This window comes from Rhea americana, unplaced genomic scaffold, assembly GCF_003343005.1.
Source record: "Rhea americana isolate MKP2758 unplaced genomic scaffold, rheAme1 scaffold_321, whole genome shotgun sequence".
Taxonomy (NCBI): Eukaryota; Metazoa; Chordata; class Aves; order Rheiformes; family Rheidae; genus Rhea; species Rhea americana.
This window is the reverse complement of record NW_028186448.1, coordinates 302,295-322,041: the sequence shown is the minus strand read 5'-3', so window position 1 is coordinate 322,041 and position 19,747 is coordinate 302,295. Positions and strand designations below refer to the sequence as shown.

Below are 19,747 nucleotides of genomic sequence, written 5' to 3'. Positions count from 1 at the left end.
TATTACATTGGTGACCTTGAAGGAGCACTGTTTGGCCAGGGCAAGAGCGGGGAAAAGTGCTGTACATTTGTTTGTTGAAAAATCCCATTGTTGGTGGATTTGGCCAAGTTGAATCCTAATGGAGCCACGTGGAGTTTTACAGCAGGGGTGCCCAGAGGAGCAGGAAACCTACTTTTCCTTCCACCCTGCTCTTCCTTGAGGGGGACAATGAAAACGAGTCTTGAACAGGATGAAATCCTGGGCTTACTGAAGTTAGTGTCACAGATCCAGCTGATGTAAATGCAAGCCAGAACTTTCTTCCAAATATTTTAAGTTAGACTTCTAATTCACAGAGGGACAGTATTTCTGGTGCAGGGCGATTCCAATTATTTGTGCTGAGCATCTGTCCAGTGTTCTCTATTTTTTCTCTCTGTTGCCTGAATGTTTGAAAAGCGCATAGCATACTGGGGGTGATAGCATAGATGAGAGTAAGCATTTGGAAAGTGCTCAGTTTAAGGACTATTGCAGTATTTTGCTGTTTCTTTTGCCTTTGCTGTTGCCGAGGATGCAGATGCTGAACAAGTGACTGCACTGGGACCAAAGAATCAGACAGATGGGAGCCTGTGGCTGAGGTGCGGAGATGTGCAGTGTGTTTGTGGACCTGAATGTTATATGGTAGTAACTGGGATGGATGCGAGCAGTGTGCCAAGGACAGAGTACTGGAGAAATTCTGGTAAGGTGCTTATTGTGGTTTGTCTGAACTAGTGTGGGTGTGGAATGTGTCTTGCATACAAAGAGAAATGGAATACTGTTAGGGAGGCTATAAAGATTTTATTGACGCAAGTTTGGGATGTTCAATTTGCTTGGCACTGAATCAAGTAAATCTCCCATAGAGGCTATGGTAACTTGTAAGAATACTCAGGATTAGTTTAGGTTTCACATTAGTGCTAAAAAGGGGTTTATATGTTTGGGTTTGAAGTTTGGGGGGTTGTATCCAGGATTATGTGAAATCTTTCTAATTTCTGACTCCAAATTTCAATTACTTAAAGAGAAAGTTCATATAAATCCCATGTGAACCAAGCTTAATGAAAACCTGAGTAAGATTTTTCTCAGAGACGAATCCTGTTATGTCGTTAGGCTGGAAATAAATGGAAAGTGTGTAGTCGTGCAGAACTGATGTCCTAGCCAAAGCATATTGGAAATCAGACCTCCAATATCTTGGGCTCTGCACTAATTTCAGAACCCATGATCATCAAGGTTTGGACAAATAYGGAATATTAAGCCATATTTGATTAAGTATTCAGTCTGCACTTATTGGAAGACCTGCTTGTTGGTTTGAGGAGATAGACTGTATTCTTGATAGAAATCAGAGAGGCACAAATTCCTGCTTTCAGGCAAAACTCATTCTTTATGATAATGTTATAACCAGCTTTTCTACAATTTTAGAGTGGTCTGCACTACCAGAAAGTTAATAAACTTGGGCCATTGCATAGATAATTTGTCTTCTGGCTACTTGTTCTAGTGCCTTTGCTGACAACAGCCCAACCTTTCTGCATTTCTATGAGAATCATAATACTCTTTGCAGCTCTTCATTAGTAGCATCATTGAAATGCAGTTGTTCTGAAGAGAGAGCACACCACCCACCCTCTTACTCCCACAGTGTTTACTAGTGATGAGAAGTTGTTTATTTGATGATTGACATAGCTGGCATGGAGAGTATTGTGACAACAATGCAATCAAGGATTTGACAAGTTCCAAGACATCCTATCCATGGAACATATATTTTTCCTTTTCATGATTCAGGATTTTATTTATTTTTAAGCTTACAGTACTTTTCTTGGAGGACAGTTGTAGTGTTTTTCCTCTTGCTTGGTAACTATGCTCAAATTCCATCTCCCATGTCCAATTACTTTCACCTTTGACATTTGAGGCGTGATTTTAGGGATGGGGATTCTCTCTTAATGAGTGTTTGCTTGTCKCCTTCTTTTTCCTAAACTTAAAAAAAGCAATCCAGCCCCTCTTCAGTCCCTCTGACCCACTTTTCTTTATTTTTGGAAGCTCTTGACTACTAGGGTCCCATGTTTCCTGCAGCCTTTAGCTTTCACTGGCCTGGCGTCTCTGCAGAGTTCAGTGCTGAGCTCTAATCTAATCTCCGGAATGTGGCACTGAGATGCTACCTCTACCCAGCCATTACCCAGCTGCTTTGCAGCTCCATCTAGGGCAGTGCACTAAATAGTCATGATTCACCCCCCTGCAGCGTCTGCATGTGCCAAAAATATAAAGGGACACCACTGAGTTGCTGTCAATCTGACATTTTGCATTAGCCTCAGGGACGAAAGCTTTGATCGATTTTGTTCAGTTGTTTTTAAATGACCCTAGTTCCCCCCAGTGGGTACGTGTGTATGAAAGTGTGCATGCATGGGCCTAATGACTGAAGTCAGTGATGGAAATTTTTTTCCATCCTCTAGTTCAGAGAAGGAGCTAGGGTGTGGGTGCAGAGAGGTGCCAGAGATGCAGCTAGCCTCCTRTAAGGACTTCCCAGTGGCACTTAGGTTAACTAAAATCATTGCACTTGCCAATCAGCATTTGCATCAAGGCTTCTTTCCACCTGCCCTTCTCCCTACTGATTTAATGTTTTATTTAGTTGACTGTGAATTTCTGAGAGCCCTGCACAGTGGAATCTGTTTAGCCACAGAAGAGGCACAAGAGATCTGCATGCCTGTCAGGTCTCGCGTGGTGGGAATGAAAATGAGCCAGTTGCTCTGTTCCCCCACAGAAAGGGCTAAATCATGCTCATTTACAGCAGAATCCTATAGCCTCTCCCCGTGACCCAGCATGCCGGATGCAGCCGGTAGCTCTGGACTCTTCCCCGTAGGTAATCCTGTTAGGCAGCTGCACCTTGCATGAGGTAGCCTCCAAMAGGAGGGACCAAGACCCTGCCCTGCAGCTGTGAGATGGGCCATGGAGCCACATCCCTCTCAGCAGCACAACCCCAAGGTGTGGTTTCCTGCCAGAGGCCATTCTCCATCCTATGACACACTGTTCTGCCACATCTGTCTCCACCCTGTAAAATGCCTGAATCCACTGTGTCAGGACCTCATGGCTAGAATGCCTGAGCAGAGCTAGATGAAGTAGTACGGAAAGGAAGGGGTAGCCTCAGAGACACCAAATCTACAGTAAGACTTGAAGAACTTTGTCTACAGTAAGTGGAAATACTGCCAGGAAAGTACGCTAGCAGGGCAAGTCTAAGGTGGCAACCTGTTCTGGGAAGATCTTTCTGGCTTTGTTGGATTCTTGGATATTAAGATCTGATCCTGCATCCATCTAAGTCCAAAAGAGTTTTTCCACTGACTTTAGAGGCATCTTCAAACAATTTAGTGACTTTTCTCCTATCTTAAATGAACATCTCATGTAGAAAGTTAAAAACATTGTACCTCATTCCCTTGATCCAGCCTAGTCATCTGCTGGTCCTCTCCTAATTGCAGGAGTTACTTTCCTATGTGCAAATGAGTGTTACCCTGTGCTGATCACGGAGGGGCAGTAGAAGAGACCTGGCTGTAAAAGTCCTTGCTAGGGAAGGGAGGCTTTACTGCATTCTCAGKCAGGAGGAACATTTTTGGATAGAGCTGAGAGTGAAATAAGATACTGGCTACGTGAGTCATRGCTCAGACGTGCTCTCTATTCCTAGGGGACAGCTGGTGGCAGTAACAAAACATCTCCCTAGATACATTGTCTGGCAGCGATCCCCCTCCTGCTTTTTCCAGCTGTAACTACCGTTACATGATAAATAAATAAACACTCTCTGACAGTGATGTGCAGAAGCAGCTTTCCTTCCTTAGCCATGGTAGGCCCTCACCTGCCCCTTCTACCCCTCCAACCCGCTGCAGGACAGTAATACCAAGATTTAAGAAAAGGCATAGGAAAACACCGCTTTCAGGCATGCAGAATCCTACAGGTTTGCCCTGAACACTTGCCCCTTCTACGCTGGATGTTAGTTCCCTGCGAAAGGCAGTACAGCAGAGCTGACATGAGCTGTAGTGCAGGGAGAGATAAGTGATGCTCTCGCCTCCTTGCCTCCTTTATCTTCACTGCTAGAGCCTGACCTCTCTGGCTCTCGATCCCCAGTGCCCAGTACACACACCCATTAACTGCACTGCTGTAGAGCAGGGAAGGAGTCTGTTTTGTTGGCAGACGCTGCTGGCTGTCTGATTAACTGGAGGCCCAATTTAAAGTTAATGACAGCTCCAGGCAGCATAACCTCCTTCCTGCTGGGTTTCTACTGCTGCAGTTTTACTGGGAGCTGGTCAAGGATAAGTTCAGCACCAGCCATGCTGTGGGTGCTCAAAGCCACAGGAATGCATATTCTGCACCACGCAGTGCTGTCGAAAGGGTGGTGGGGAGAGCTACAGGCTCACAGTCGGCACTCTTAAGCTTGCATATGCACTGTAGCAAATCCTCTAGCGTTTAACTCCGTATTTTAAGATAGCTCCGCAGACAGCAGTAACTCATTTAAAGTTCCTTACCATGGGAGCCAGGGTGTTTTCTGAAACAGCTGGTAAATTATTAAATGAGACAAGGGTTAAGAAAAGAAGCTGAATTGTAAGTCAGGAAGGTTTTGTTTATGCATAAATACTGTGTAGCCAGTAGTCAGGGGATGTGCCCAGGGGGCTAAGATCAAGTGTACAATCAGTTTAATATCAGATGAAGAGAGGGATCGTTATTAGACATGGTGATCTGAGAGGTGTCTCCCTCTCTAAATGCCATGACCCAAGAAAGCTGTCACCAATGCATGGCCTTTGTCTGAGTCACTGCTGGATCATGTGGACCACAGCAGGTCCCCTCATGGGTTGTGGATGTTTTCTCACACTGGGACGGAACATAGTATCCGTTCCATAAGCCAATATGGGAGGTGGGGGCTGAACAAAAACCTTGCGTGCTACTAAGGTGGTGGGGATCCACTCTGCTAGGCACTTGGTTGATGCTGGCATAAGCAAAACTTCTCAGTGCTCCTTCTGGATTCAGTGGGGAAAAGGACCCTTCGGAAAGACAATGTACTGCAGGGAATAGGGCCCTGAATTGACACAGAAGAGACCTCAAGAGAAATCCTCTCACTCATGAATGGGGAAAGTTTCATTGATTTCAGCAAGCCAGAGTCCTAACCTTGGGTTTAATCCTTAGCACCTCTTTAGGCCTTTCTTTCCTCTTCCATTTTATCTGTTTGACTGTAACATAGGGCAGGATACAGGCAAGGTCTGCAATGCCATGCGTGGCCACGTGCTTGTTCGTGCCAGGATGTCACCCGGAGCAAAAGTCTTTTCATGTAGCAGTAACGGGAAACCCAGGCCCCTAGAGYTGCACAAGGGCAGAGACTGCTTTTGCTGTGCACTGCACAAGATGAATAAGAAATTTTCTAGATGGCTGACCGTGAAATGCTGTTAAAGTTATTTTTATAAAGAGTTTTAGTTTATCTGTTTAAATAGCAAGCATACTAAACAATGCTTTAAATATTAATACAAGAGGATGCTTTGCAGAATTTAAATCTGTCAGTTGATTTTAGGCTATTACATATATTGCATATAATGCTTAGGAACATTTGCTATTTTTGTTGCCTGCAAGAAAATGCAAGTAGCAGAGAGAAGCTCTCTGTAGATTTTTATAGGTGGACTGGAAGGAAGAGGAACTGAAATGATGACAAGAACAAGCCAGCTAGTCACACTGGTTGGAAAAATGGGAAGATAGAACAAGCATGAAAAGTTCAAAAAAAAAAATAGTAGTTCTTAATGCAAGGTTTTGCTTTACCTGGCTGAAAAAAATGGGAAGAGGAGGAGGGAGGAGGAGTTTATGAATCCATATGTATCCATACATACAATTTAGAAATGTTATTAACGTGTTGCAGGTTTTGCTTTACTGACTTAAATGTGATTTAAATATTATCCTTTCCCTTTTTAGAAGCAGAGAACCCTATACAAACATGCCTTATTCCTCGTAGCTTCACTAGATGGCTCTGCTCATCTCTAGTCCTCGTGGCTTTGCCACGCTAACTAGGAGAGGACAGACATAATGATGTTCAGACACCCTAAATCATTTTTAACGCCGATGAACTGAACCTCCAGTGCAGATATTAGTTTCTTTTTAAAAAGAAAGTTTATGTCTTCCTGCCTTTGACATGTGGCTCCCTGGAAGATACAGACTAGTCATTACTGTAAATAAGCACAGTGGTAATACACAGCCATATAAAGCCCTGAGATATATAGGTGGGTGTTTTTAAGTAGCTTATGATCTTTCTAGTGCTGCTTGCTGTGCTCAGTGCTTTATAGCCCTACACCTGCTTACAGTCATATCTATCCAGGGGCCTGATCTTACGTATCCTTTATTTGGGAGGTGTCAGCAATATGCTTGCAACAGCAGTCCTGAAGAAAGGTGTCCTGCAGCAGGAAGGGAAAAATAACAGATGGGATCAAAGTGATGAAACAAGATATAATGCCAAATTTAAAAAGGATGCCACAAATGTCAAATGCTTTGAACTATTGCTATTTGTTTCTCTTGGGCCTAGCTTTCAGCCCTGCTGAGCACTYGGCTCCTCTACTGACTTAGTTGGACCTAGGAATATTCCCTGTTATGGGAATGCATCTCCAAGTGAGTGTGTCTCTCCTCTGGAAGGGCCCTGACAGAAAGGATGTTTGGGACCTTTAGGTTTGAAACCCACAAAAGCACTTTGCTCCTAACTTGCACTTAGGAGTTTGGCTGCTGGAGCCCTGCAGAGGCTTGTTGCCAATCCCCTTCTCCTTGCAGCCAGAGCACAAACCATGAGCTCCAGACAGGATGTCTTGAGCTTTTCCCAGTCCCTTTTGCAAACCTAGTGCCACACTAGTAAAGCAAGAATAACTTGGTTTTATTTACTTTCCAAACAAAATGTCTTGTTTCATTGAAAGCAAATACAATTTATTTTACACTCCCAGTTAAGCTCCCCCCCGCCCCCCGCCCCAAAATAAACCTATTCTTTTACCCATTCACCTTAATCTACAGTCAGCTGCCAGGAAGAAGGTACACTTACCACTTTTCTTCGATTACATTGCTTCTATCAATTAACAAAAATAATAGTAAATATTCCCCAACAGACAGCAACATTTTAAGTCTTAGATCTAGCAAACACAAGGGCCAGAATAAGGGATGGACAAGAGCTAGTCCATTCACCTTTTGTATCTGATTCTGTGTCGTGGGTTGGCCCATTTCTCTTGAATGTTACGCATAGTTGAATCTTTCCTGATTGACTGATTAATCTTTAGGAATGGAAAGATCCTAGGTAAGATATCTGTACTGCACCTGACAGACTTTGCGTGGGACCTTTTGGCAGTCATGTAATTTCAATCTTCAAGGCAATGTGAAAAARGCTTTTAATTTTACAAAAGCTCCTGTGTTTCAGTACTTAAAAATATTTTAAGTATTTTTTCAAAAGCACTGATGTTAGTTTTTCTTTTATGGTGAGGAATAGCACACAAAGGTGGGAGAGAAAAAATTTCCTCTTGGGGCAGGCATTTGCATTCTAGTCATTGTTGCTTTATCCTGGAGCATGAAACTCAAGAAGTGTGATACTCCACAAATAGAAGTCAGAGTGCTCAGTCTCCTTTCACTGGCAGAACAAGACAGATTACCACTTGCTCAGTAACTGTCAGATAAAAAGGTAATGGTAAGAAGTGCAGGCCAGATGAGACATGAAAATGAAGCAACAGCAAGAAGAGCAAAAAAAAAAGAAAAAGTAAAAAAAGTTTGTAAAAATTAGTGAAAGGCATTTTTGTTTGGTCCCAGAAAAAAGATCTACCATATGTGTGAACAAGTTCTGTTGTCTTGGGGACTGGTAATTCAGAGTGGTTTCACTGATTCCAGGATTGCTACTCTGAATTATACTGGTATAAGAGATCCTAGTTTGGCTGATGGAATTTGACCWGGTACAGTTAAGGTCACCATACAACTGTAGCCCCACAACCTCTGCAGTGCWGGGAGAAAAGGTTCCCAGGTTAAAGATGCATGGTTACCTTAAAGCAACACACAGATGCATGGTGCAAGCTTTTCTTTCACACAACCTTGATGAAAGGGAGAGGAAGAGGCATGTTCTGATGCCTGTCCTAAAGTGAATTCCAAAAAATTACTAGATCTTGGTTCACATCAGCATAATTTAATTTCACAAAATGCCTTCATTTCTGTCCAGCTCTTATTCCGTCTTTCCAGGTTTTCTCTCAGGGTTGTCCTTCCAGATGCGGATTGTGAGACAAGTCGCCATGGCCAGCCAGCCCAAGTAAGGCACCATCAGCAGTGTTGCTATCTTGTTAATGTGGTACCACGAGCACATCGTGCCTATCACTAGGCCATCTAAGCATAGGATGTCAATCAGTGCCTGGAGAGCAGAGAAGAAAATTATTCTGATACTCACTCTTGGGACAAGACCATAAGCACTCCTCCTAAAGGCGGTGAGGTAAAATAGCACTCAGGGGAAGTTACCTTTACAAAGCTGCCTAAACTGGTCCTAAACCTCAGAACCTTGGCTCTGAAGTCTGGTTAGTGAGATCTGAATTCATCACACCGGGAGCCAAGGCCAGTGTTATTTTTTTTTTTTACTATCAAGTTCCACAGGTTAATAGACTGTTTATGATGATCAGTGGCTCCTACTGATAATGCCTATGTAGACAGATCAGCAATATGCTTATGACAGTATGAATAGCTATTATCACTTCACAGACTTTCTAAATGTATCTTTTGTACACAGAACGACAAAATTCAGATGAAAACATAGGCCTTACTCCGTGTCTCTGTAATCCCCGGACCTTAACATCTGAGCTAAGTGCTTTTTGAATACACCACCAGTGTTCGATTCTACTACACCACGTATTTCTTTGGTGTGTATCCTCCCACTGACTCCACTGTGCACATTGCATTGTATTGCCTGATAAGCCACTCATCGCTAATATGCCTCTACAGAGACCCTAACTTTGCTGCTTGCTAGGGGAGGGTGTGACTCTCAGAGAGACTTATCTCTAGCCCTGACTCCTTAACTAGGGGATGCAGCAGCTAGATTATAGACTCCCTGATCTCCCGCTCTGCTCCAGCAGAGCCAGCTGTCTGAATGACAAGAACAGAGTGAGAAATGCAAGGGACTAGTATCATTGCCTAGAACCAGGTGCAGTATGAACTATATCTGAGAAAAGCCCTTCTTGCAGCTCTGTTTACACTCCTCTGTCATATAATGCTGGTTAGAAACCCTCCAAACAACCCCCAAAACAGTAGCAGGAACGCCAGTAAACAAATGTCCAGCAGATGAATGTATGTCTGGATACATTACCATCTTTAAGTTATGTATACCAAAGAAGAAGGGAGGCCAAGCCCAGTTCAAGGCCAGCTGAGCCCCATAGAGGCCAAGCGGGATGATGGCTTTGCTGTTGCAGCCACCCAGGTCATTCCAGATCAGGTAAGAGGCATAGCTGTGAAGAGGAAAACCCACATTAGCATTTTTCAGCTCTCTTTGACCAAGATACCTCCRAGAATGTGACTACAGTGCTGTAAATCTCAAATACAAGCACTTTTTTCGTGGAAAAGTGTCTTGTAAAGTGGGTTTGCGTGAGAGTTTTATTTGAGTGAAAGTCAGCTGCATCCATRTCCCTCACTGCTCTCAAACCCGTGGTCTGTGTCATACCTATGTGGCCCATATTTTTCCCAGGGCAGTGACTGTTTTAAATACGTGCTCACAGTGGTAAGCGTKGGCCGCATTCCTGGCCAAAAGCATAGCCTGCAGTGTGAAGCTGAGGAACTCAGCCCAGAAAGTGGCTCAGGCTGCACTTCATCTGCTGGGAATAAGTATACCTGATATGCCCTGCTGATCCAGGGAAAAGGGATATCCTAAAAGTGAATGAATGAAGAGCTTGAAATGACTTTTCTGTTAGGGATCAAAAACAGCAGGATGAGAGATGAAGTGGTATGCAGAACTTACCCCATGCCTGTGTACAGGACAGTCCAAGCAACGGGGAATATTTTGCGGGGTGGACACCAGGAAGGTTTCTTTAGCTTCTCATACCAAACAGATACTTCTTTGCGATTAATGAACCAGCCAAGGAATCCTCCAACATGAGGCAGGACAGTAAAACCAACAGTATAAGCCCACATCCTTCTTTGGTGAGTTGAAGTGGTCTTTTGCCTGTTGTAAATTAAAAGCAATAATTGATCATCACTTAGAACATTTTTTTCCCACTTTGATCTTTCAAGCTTTCTCTCTAATAGCCTGTGTTTTGCTTTAGTGGCTATGCAAACCAGAAGATAAGTATTTAAAAWTGTATTCTGCTCTGCCACTGACTCCCCTCTGCCCTTCTGCCTGCCTGTAACATAGGGGAAATTATTTTTGTCGTGATTATATTTTCTCCTTAGTTTACCAAGCAAACTGGCTCTTCTTTGCTATTTCATAGGTTCTCACAATGTATATGTGACAGGATTCACCTAAGGTGGTTATATGCTTAGAGGGCAAGACTGCAGTTACTTTCATCATTCCACTTCTGAATGCATAAGTGTACAAACTTTAATGTATACTCATGGAGGCTACACATCTCAGTAGAGCAGTTATCTCTCCTCTGCATGCTTCTCTGCGTACAAAAACTCAGGCAGATCATGCCCAGGCACCCCACTCTCTTCTGACTTTGAGATAATTTTTCACGATGGATCTATGTTTTACATGAGCTCTACAGTAAGACAATGTTCTTTCACCAAATTTTAAGTGTTCTGTGAACCTTGTTAAATCCTCTCCACAGTCTTAGCAGGCAGAGRTGCTTTCTTACCTCTGTATCACAAATGGGTAAGCTGAGACACATCAGCAGTTTTGTGACTTGCTCAGTCTTACAACTTCATTGCGTAAAAGGAAGGAACATTTACCTTAATAATTGCATTATACTCCCACACAAGACAGCTGTGATAAGGATAACATCTAGCATTTCACATCAATAGGCTTCTGAGCCTGTTAGTGTTGTGTCCTTCCTCCATCTGCCACTATACTGGCCTTCCCTTTTGATCCATTCATGAACAAAAGCTGAATTAGCATTCATCTGGGRTATCATATAGGATTCTTCAGGAGTGCAGCAATTTTGTACTTGCTGTCAGCATCAGTGCAAAAGACATCTGAGGAAATGCTCTTGGGGAAGATTGTTGGTTTTAGTAACCGAAGAACAGAGAAGCAGACTCAGAAAATTCCCTTGTCCAGAGAAATGTCCCTGGGAACCTGCTTCTGAACACTGGTCAGAAAAAAAGAGAGCAGGAGGAAAGAACTGATCTGCATAGTCATCTCCRTTTGGGATTTTAATTCACAGTTAACACATTGCTATATCCTGTGCTAATTATTATTATTATCAGCGTGTTTCAAAGCATTCATCTCTAGAAACACGTATCAGCAGTACAAACCAATTTACACATCAATAAGGGACAAAYACTCCAGACACCATCCCTAACCATTCCTTTACCAGACAATTTATAGGACTATTAAAATGTCTATGGAATCAGAAATTCCAGCCAACACTGAGCAAAATAATAGCTGTTAGTCCTATTTTTAAAGTGTAAAACAGTATTCTGTATTGCATCTATAGAAAAGTAAAATGGGAAAAGTAGACTCTTATGCCCTCCCAACTCCTTTGTTGCTGCCAGAGTAGCCTGATAGAGGCTGCAAAAGTAACTAAGGGTTGAAAATAATACATCATGATAATCCTCTGTTTTGGCTCATAGCTGTTGTAACTGACAGGGTTTGAACTATAGAAACCTTACCGTCTCTTTCGGCCTTTCCGTCCCTTGCAAGGAAAATGGGTTGGATTTCCAAGGCCAGCTCGTGTCTCTAATGCTGGTGCTTCTATACAGTGAAGAAAATGTCAGTCAAGTTTTACCTAAATAGTGGGAAAAAGGGCGTGTGTGTGTGCGTGTGTCTGTCAGATTACACAACAGAGCCCGCACTCTGCAAGAGTTACAGGGGATCTTTCGGTGGTGGTTGAGCAACTGTCTGCAGAGGGTGGATCCAGCTCCTTAGTTCAAACATCACACAGAAGCCACACGTGAGGCTCTGCCTCTTGGCTTGGTTTGCTGACAGGCGTCTTGTCCGTAGGTCAGAGAGCGAGTGTAGGTGACTGAGCAGCACCTATTTATATAGCTGGGAGTGTGTCACATGTGAGAAAACRTGCTGAAGTGTGTCATGTACAAATGAACATGGTAAGTGTGTAAGAGCAAGTGTGTAAGAGATTGTTGTGTGTAGGTGCATAATGATATGACTTAAATGCATGTTATATGGGTATCAAGAGAGCTCCACTGTTTTACTCCAGCTGAGCATCTGGCCCAGCACACGTGTGTGTCCGTGGGCATGAGTAAAGACAGAAAGAGCCAGCCGCATGTATGAGACTCTCTGCCATTTCAGTCCCCTGCACATTGCTTAACAGAACATTGATTAACCAGATGCTTTCTGTGGTCTCCTGTACAGTTTTGGCTAAAATCGCTGGAAACCACTAGAATCTAAAATAAAGACATTACACAGGCATGTTAAATGAAAAAGAAAAAAGCTAGAAATCAATTTCCATTAGTAAGCTGTCTGCAAGGAATGGGGAATTAAGCACTAATTTACTTCAGTTATGGGTCATTACCTGAATTTCATGGCCAGAGGCAGGATTGCTGATTCCTAGCAGAACATAACATTACTGTTAGAACCAGTGAGATCTTTTATTTTATTGTACTCAGAAGAAAATTATTTTTCGTGGGAGGGAAGTGACAAAAAACTATGTAAAAGGCCAGATTTTCAGTTAGCATAAAATCGATGTACTGCTATTGAGATGGTGTGTTTTTATAGTGTAATTGCCACTTTGAAATAACAGATGCAACACACATTAATCAAGCAGTAGCCACCTGCATATCCTGTCAGAGTCTGTTGCCATTTGCAATTAGAAACTTCTGTCATGCAACAGTGCAGCTACTGTATGTGACAGAGTGGTTTCTGATGCAGTTAGCCACTTCACTGCTGACTGGCCATTGATGCAGTAATGCAGATTGCTGGTTAATATTACCTTCATGAGGCCTTGGCAACTTTGTCAGAAAGCAAGCAATTCAACAATTTTAGCTGGTAGTATTTCCTTCCCTGGGYTTGAGCGCAAAACCATGATTACTCAGTGTAATCTGCTTGGCATATAGCAGTGAATTTTTGAGATCATTCTGGAGTCTAATATGCTGGATAAATTAAAGATTAAGGGTCTCATCACAAGAGTTGTTGTGAATTGGTGAAACTGGGGATGATACTTCCTGACTAGGGAATAGCACATGCAAGGAGGAAAAAAATGACAGAGAGCATTACAGGCCTAAAAGTCACTRCCAGTCTTGCTTGAGCTTTACAGCAAAGGAAGGGATAACTGCAGACATGGAGGTACATGGAAAAATGGAATAATATGTAACAGATTTGGTAGATCGTGGCAGACTAGATCACAGCAGATTAACTTGATGTCACTGCCTGCACAATATTTGTTTTCTAAACAAGAAAATGTATACATCACTTGTCTGGATTTCTGAATAGCACCTGATATGGTGTTTATTAGGTAACAATTAAGCTGAAAAATAAGAGAGATGTTAGTAGAGCTGTTGGGTAGCTAAACAGAAGAGATGGTAAGAGCATGTGTTAGAAGACAAGGATTGGGTTTGGGAGAAGTTTTTGGTAGCCCTGACCAAGGATCAGTCCTGGGACCCAGACTGATTTTAAATACAGTATGAGTGCGTGCACTGACAAGCAAACACAAGTGTGTGTACATACCCAAGCCCCCCTTTTTTGCATATTTGCACATGCTTTGCAAGGACGCTCTTGCAATAAACAGGAAAGACTTTTCTAACACGGTGCTGTTTCTCTTCTGTTACCACAGATTTATGTCTCAATATTTCTGATTTGAATAATTTTACCGTAATACAAGATGAGGTAATACTACCTCTTAGTAAAATCATTTCTATACTGCATCAGGCTATATTTCTGCATAGTTCAGTAACATTAGTGCTGTGTTTTAGATCACTACCATATCACTGCAATATGTTTTCATGAAAAAAAAAAAAGAGATGGAGAATTGAGTTATACAACTGTGTTTGTTTTCCTCTTCTTAGCAACCTTTGCATTTATCCCAAGGGATTTTCAGTCAATGCAAGATTAATTTCCCAAATATAAAAGCCCTGTTAACCTGAATATATTATTGAAAAACAGCGTATTTCAATCTGCCCTAGTTTTGAAAATAGAGATGCCAGGTCAGCTCTTGGCATAAATCTGCAGTGCTCCATAGAAGTCAGTAGAGCTTCTTTGATTTACATCAGCAATAAACCTGGCCTGTATTGTCTACCTCTGGTCAGGCTGAGTATGTTTGCAGAGTTGCCACAAAGGACACAGAGGTGGCCAGGGAGGAACCTTTGTGACAATCACCATGTATCTGAAAAATTAAAACCTGCCAGTGTTGGTATTGCAAAATAAAACATTTTGATTTTCAGGTTGAAAGGCCTTTTTCATTTTCATGAAAAAACTTGCATTGAAAAKTTTTCCATTATGTTGAAATAATAATTTTGGATAACACGAAATAATTTAAGAAATTTCAGCTAGTCAATTGTTCCTTTACCCCACCCCCACCCCCCCCAGTTGGCCCAGGGGGAATGAAACCCGTAACGCTGCCCGGTTCCGTCTCTGCAATGGAGGATGGCTGTGAAACCAGCTGCAGAGAAACCAAACCTGGCCCAGCTGCAGGCCAGCGCAAGATGTCAGAGTCACTCAAACCTTGGATGTGGATTTCTTGACTACCAGTACCTTTCAGCTTGAATTTCCACCCTCTATCCACTAGAGGGAATTTTATAACAGACCCTTCTTAGGATTAAAGTGCAATTTGAAGTGTATTAGGAATTGTTGCCTGCAGGACACYGGCAATGTATAGCCTAGACTCTATATGGATTTACAGGGACCCTAACCCTTTTGTAAGATATCAACTCCTTTCTCTATCTTTGCTGATTATAGCTGGTCACAGGAACAAACTATGTTGTGAGAAGAATAGTGCAAAAATCCCTTTCCTTTCCACGGCTCAGCTCCTGCAGGGAGGAGCRGGCACACCTCCTGGTCCCAATGTTGCAGTTCTTCAGGACTGCCATGGCTTGGGACTCCACATCCTCCTGGGCAAAGGGGCCGTGTTTGTGGCTAGCTGTGACCTGGAAGGCCAGACTGAATTTTGAGGTAAGTTTGGAGTATTGGGGCCTCCTGTAGCATTGCTTGTTTGTTAGTAACGTTCCTAGTGAAAGCTAGAGGGCTGCCCACTTGTGATAGCCATAAGTGGAGTGGTTCACCCTTATCTATATGCAGAAATTCTACCTCGGTAGTCAAAAGAATGAGTTTTAACAGATACAGTTCAACTCCTTTTAAGAGTAGCTTAGTATGGGGATAGACAGATGACTGCAAACAGTCAATTTACTGCAGTTTAGCAAATTACTGCTCTCCAGCTGAGCATCTTTAATTAACCATGTGCCCAGACCTAGCCCAGCACTGATATGGCAAAGTATTTTGCCTTCAGCTACCATGACCAGTAATACCTGCTTTACCAGAGTACTTGGTAGCAGTCCAGTCAAGTCAGCGAGTGCCCATAACACAGCGACTCCGTGCCCTGGCCACGCTGTGCCCTSTCCCCCAGCAGTGCTGCCCCAGTGCGTGGCAGGATGCTGGACTTCTGGCACTGCCAGGATGCCACTTCTTAACTGGGGTAGAAGGGCTGGCTTTTTGTCTCTGAGCACTCAGCCTTTGCCTCAGAAAAAGGTGCAGAAGTGGCCCAAAGTCACTGGCAGGGAGTTGTATTGCAGTGGGTTAAGAGAGTTGTCGCAGCTCAGCTGCTTAGCCGTGTCTCACTAAGTCGTGGTCTCAATGGTTGGATTTACATCAGATCACGGATATCAGGTTTAAAGTGAACACCAATAATAGTTTTCACAAAGGATTTTATATTGTCTTAATATAGCAGTATAACATGCACTTCAAGGTCTCTCCTGCAGGCAGAGTTATCTGAGAAAAGCTGTTGCAGTTTCAAGTGATGCTCTGACTTTAAATAGAGTTCACTTGTACATACTGACATGCCCTGAATTACATTGGTGCCAGTTTCTAGCTAGGTAAGGCATGATGTTTACCAGCTAAAATATAGATTGGGTGGGGGGTTTCTGTTGGCCTTTTCAGAGGACAATCAGAAACTAAGGAACAGTACTTACCTCTCTGAGGTTTWAAAAAAACAACAGGTAACCTCTGGACTGGACCATCAGCTGTTGCTGATGGTTGCTGTTGCTGCAACTAAAAAGCTCTCAGGTATTTCCCCTTGGAGGAAGTTCAGGTGCTGAACTGGGAAATGGTGACAACCATCAGCAACAGGGACTGAATGATCAGCTCTARGAGACTGAGTGGCACTGTTCATTCCTAGCGCAGGAGAGCATAACCCTTTCTGTTGCACGTCCTGGCTAACCCTGCCACATCCTGGCCACAACTGCAACGTACCTTTCACTCCTGTTAACGCAGCRTTGTGGAGCTGACTGCCGGAGAGGGGCCAGGGTCCTGCTTAGGAGCTTGTCCAGGCCTGAGAGWGGTATCGAGCTCTTGATTTGCCTAGGGCTCAGTAAGTACAGAACCTGGATTCAAGGAGATCTGTCTAGGTACTGGGGAGGCCTGAAAAGTTTTTATAGCTGGRGATGGTGCATGGAGAGGAAAGGGACCAGCTGTCATGCATTTTCAGTAGAAACAAGTTTCTACCCTAATTTATTAACACAAGGCTTCCATATGAAGCCTGGGAAGTAACATTAGGTCTAAATCTGCATTTATTGACTTTTAAAATTTGGGTAAAGATTAGATTGGTTGTGAAATTTATATCAAAGTATTTTTGTTGTTCTTTTAATGAAAATGCCCTTTCTACTAATAAGGAAAACTTTTGTGACTGCATCTTTTTGCTCTAAATAATTTCACCGAGAAATGTGGATCTGTAAAAGTGCATCAAAACAATTCTTTGAAAAAATTTTGTTGGGAGAAAAACAATTTTTCCTAATGATTCTTTAATCTTACCAGAAAAGAAAAGTGAAAAGGTGAAAGATCATGGGGGGCAGAAGGGATTCCTAGCAAAGGGAAAATAAAAGTAAAAACTCTGCAGAAAATGAGGATTTTATTAAAGAAAGAAAAAAAAAACATTTTGAAGGTGTGAATTTGTTTTTTCTTAATTTMCTTCTTGTGAAGTATGCATCCTTTTCTTTAGTTGAACAGCTGTAATCCTGGTTTTACTRTTATTTTGCACCTATACTTGTTTTTTGTTAGTAAATCATTATAATTCTGTCTCTCTTGTTTATAGTTTTTTCAGCTGCCTCGTGGAAGAACACTTTCTCTAGAGTGCTGCAGACAATTGTGAAGGAGAGCGGATGTTTCACATCTGGGCAACTTGCAGTTAGAAACAGTAACTGGATCACAGAACTGCACCATCCTTTCCTGTTGCCCTTCTCTGGTAACTTGTAAGGTCAGTTCCTCAGCAGTTGGGGGAATTGCGGGTAGCATTGACTGTGGTTCCCTTGCTCTTGCCACAGTGGCTTTCACGAGCCTGTCATGGCCACAGGCCCTGCAGGAGCGAGCATCATCTTTTACATTCAGCAACAGAGGAGTTGCCAGCTGTGAAGTCTGGAAGGGATGGAGCACGACTTTCTGGAAATGATGCTCAGTCATGTTTTCCCTCTGACATCTGCGTCAGTGAGTAACAAAGATGGGGATGCAGCAGGAGTAACACTGCTTGCAAATAACAAAATGAGCATCTATGAACTACTTTAAGGACAAGGCTCAAAGTCTGTCTTAACAAGCTGCAGAGTGCCAGAATTTTGCTGTCTTGGTGGGTCTGCTTTTCCCTCACTCACATATGCTAGCTGCTAAAAAAGATTCATCTCGTCTGAGAAAGCTGTCATGCTGCCTTGGCAAAGCCTTGCCGCTTGGTGCCTTGATGGTAGGATTGCTTCATTTTTAAGGAAAGGCAGCTGAGCTGTGGCCATTATATTTGTTCCTCTTGCTCAGCTACAGAGAGATTTTTGCAAGATGTTCACAAGAAAAAAGGGTTGTGAAATATCTTGTGCTATTTGTGTGCTGCTGTAGAGCTCAAAGAGGGTGTCATTGGAGCTGCCTAGTCCTCATCTAGTTTCAGCTTTCTGACCTTTGGTCCTGGTGCTGCAGAGTAAGTGTAGAATGACCMCACCTAAATCATGGGTGTAAATCCCCCCAAATGAGCACAATCAGCGTATGGTAAATGCCAGGGTACTTCCTTCAACTGTTCTAKTGAACAAGTTGACTGGCAAGGACATGGGACATGGCTTAAGCAAATGTGAGGGCATTTTTTGCAGAGAGGGAGTTCTGAATTAGAAAAAATAACTTATACAAACACAGTGTTTTAGTTTAGTCTCTGTTAATGACTGGGTAAGGAGAAATGTGAATCTATTGCTTGCTTTGTGCTGAATCAAGTCTTCTAACTTTAGTAGAAGAGGTTCCTCGTTTTACACCAGAGATCCATCCAGAGATGCATTGAATTACTGCAGTATTCCCCATGACCATCTGATAATGCAGGTTTGTCTAAATAGTATTTTGCATGCAGACATGCACTTGCTCTGCCAGAGCTCTTGATATCTGGACACACACCAGCTTTGATCTGAAAAGCTGTAAGACTGCCTTGAAAGCACAACAGAACCCAAGTTCATATATGTCAACACAGTCATGTCTGCTGGAAGAAGCACACCTCAGCCCATGGTATACCTTATAGACATACCTCCAGGGTTGTCTTCTCTTGAATTTGCCCAGACCACARTTTATCAGGGAGATATTCAGTGCAAGTCAGTTAGATTCAGGAAAAACAGAGTTAACTGAAGAAGAATCTGGATCTGCTGGCTGCCAATTCACAGGATGGAGGAAACACTGGTTTAGTAAACAGTTTGCTAACTGTTTCTCACATTCTCACAGTGCTCTCACAAAGGCACTATTGCTGTCAGAGGTGCTAGTGAGAGTTCATGTCAATCATGGAGTTTTACTGCTGTACATGTTCTCATTTCAGATGGGAAAACAAGGTCTGTTTCCTTCAATTCATTTGTGTCAAGGCAGCCAGCTCCCCTGTGAAGTCCTAGATATCAGTGGTAGAAATGATGCAAGAGATGAATGAACGTGAGCAAGCTCTTGGGAGAAAGTGTATCACTGACATTGTAATGACAGTGTGCTGAGCCTTAGCCAAAGGCTGGAAATCTTTAAAACATACACCAAATGAAGAAAACCTGTCTGGGGGTCAAGTATTTATATTAAAAAAATTATGGTGATAAAAGCAAGTGTGATTTCCTAGCTCCTGTCCACTCTTTTTTCATATGCTGGAAGTTACCTAGAAAAACCCTTTATTTGCTCAAGACTCAGGGTGGTTCAGAGTTTGATCCAGTTTTAGCGACAAGGTACTTGTCCCAAATACTAGATCTAGATTTAATTTGCCACCAAATCTTAGATTCTCATTTACAGTCTGTTCTATTTGAATGGCCAAAGGCAAATAGTTCAATAAAATTGTGGCCTTAATTTTTCCTGGTAATTTAATTAGGAGCTTGATCTGGTTTGGGGACAGGATACAAAGTGGATTACAGGAGCAGCTGGCTTTTTAATCAGGGCTATTTGTCTTTTGTTAAAGTTTAACCTTTACTCGCACAGAGAGGGACRGTGATGGCGAGGGATGTAGCTTTAGCAGTGTGT

The 19,747-nt window shown here is 42.7% G+C and overlaps 1 protein-coding gene across 1 annotated transcript; it reads right to left on the bottom strand.

Annotated features, from left to right (window-relative positions):
• Positions 1-6,902: 6,902 nt before the first annotated feature.
• Positions 6,903-11,899, bottom strand: TSPO2 (translocator protein 2). The gene is made up of 4 exons (XM_085310605.1): positions 11,767-11,899; positions 9,959-10,162; positions 9,314-9,452; positions 6,903-8,371 (listed from the first exon to the last, which is right to left on the bottom strand). Exons 2-4 carry the CDS (start codon positions 10,129-10,131, stop codon positions 8,189-8,191), a joined length of 495 nt encoding a protein of 164 aa, XP_085166731.1. The 5' UTR covers positions 10,132-10,162; positions 11,767-11,899; the 3' UTR covers positions 6,903-8,188.
• Between the last annotated feature and the right edge of the window lie 7,848 nt (positions 11,900-19,747).

Excerpts from the sequence above, each read along its gene's own strand:
- TSPO2 (XM_085310605.1), bottom strand. The coding sequence starts at position 10,131 with ATGTGGGCTTATACTGTTGGTTTTACTGTCCTGCCTCATGTTGGAGGA. Across the intron at positions 9,453-9,958 it reads GTCCTGTACACAGGCATGGG|CTATGCCTCTTACCTGATCT; the intron begins GTAAGTTCTGCA and ends TCCTCTTCACAG. Across the intron at positions 8,372-9,313 it reads GTATACATAACTTAAAGATG|GCACTGATTGACATCCTATG; the intron begins GTAATGTATCCA and ends TCTGCTCTCCAG.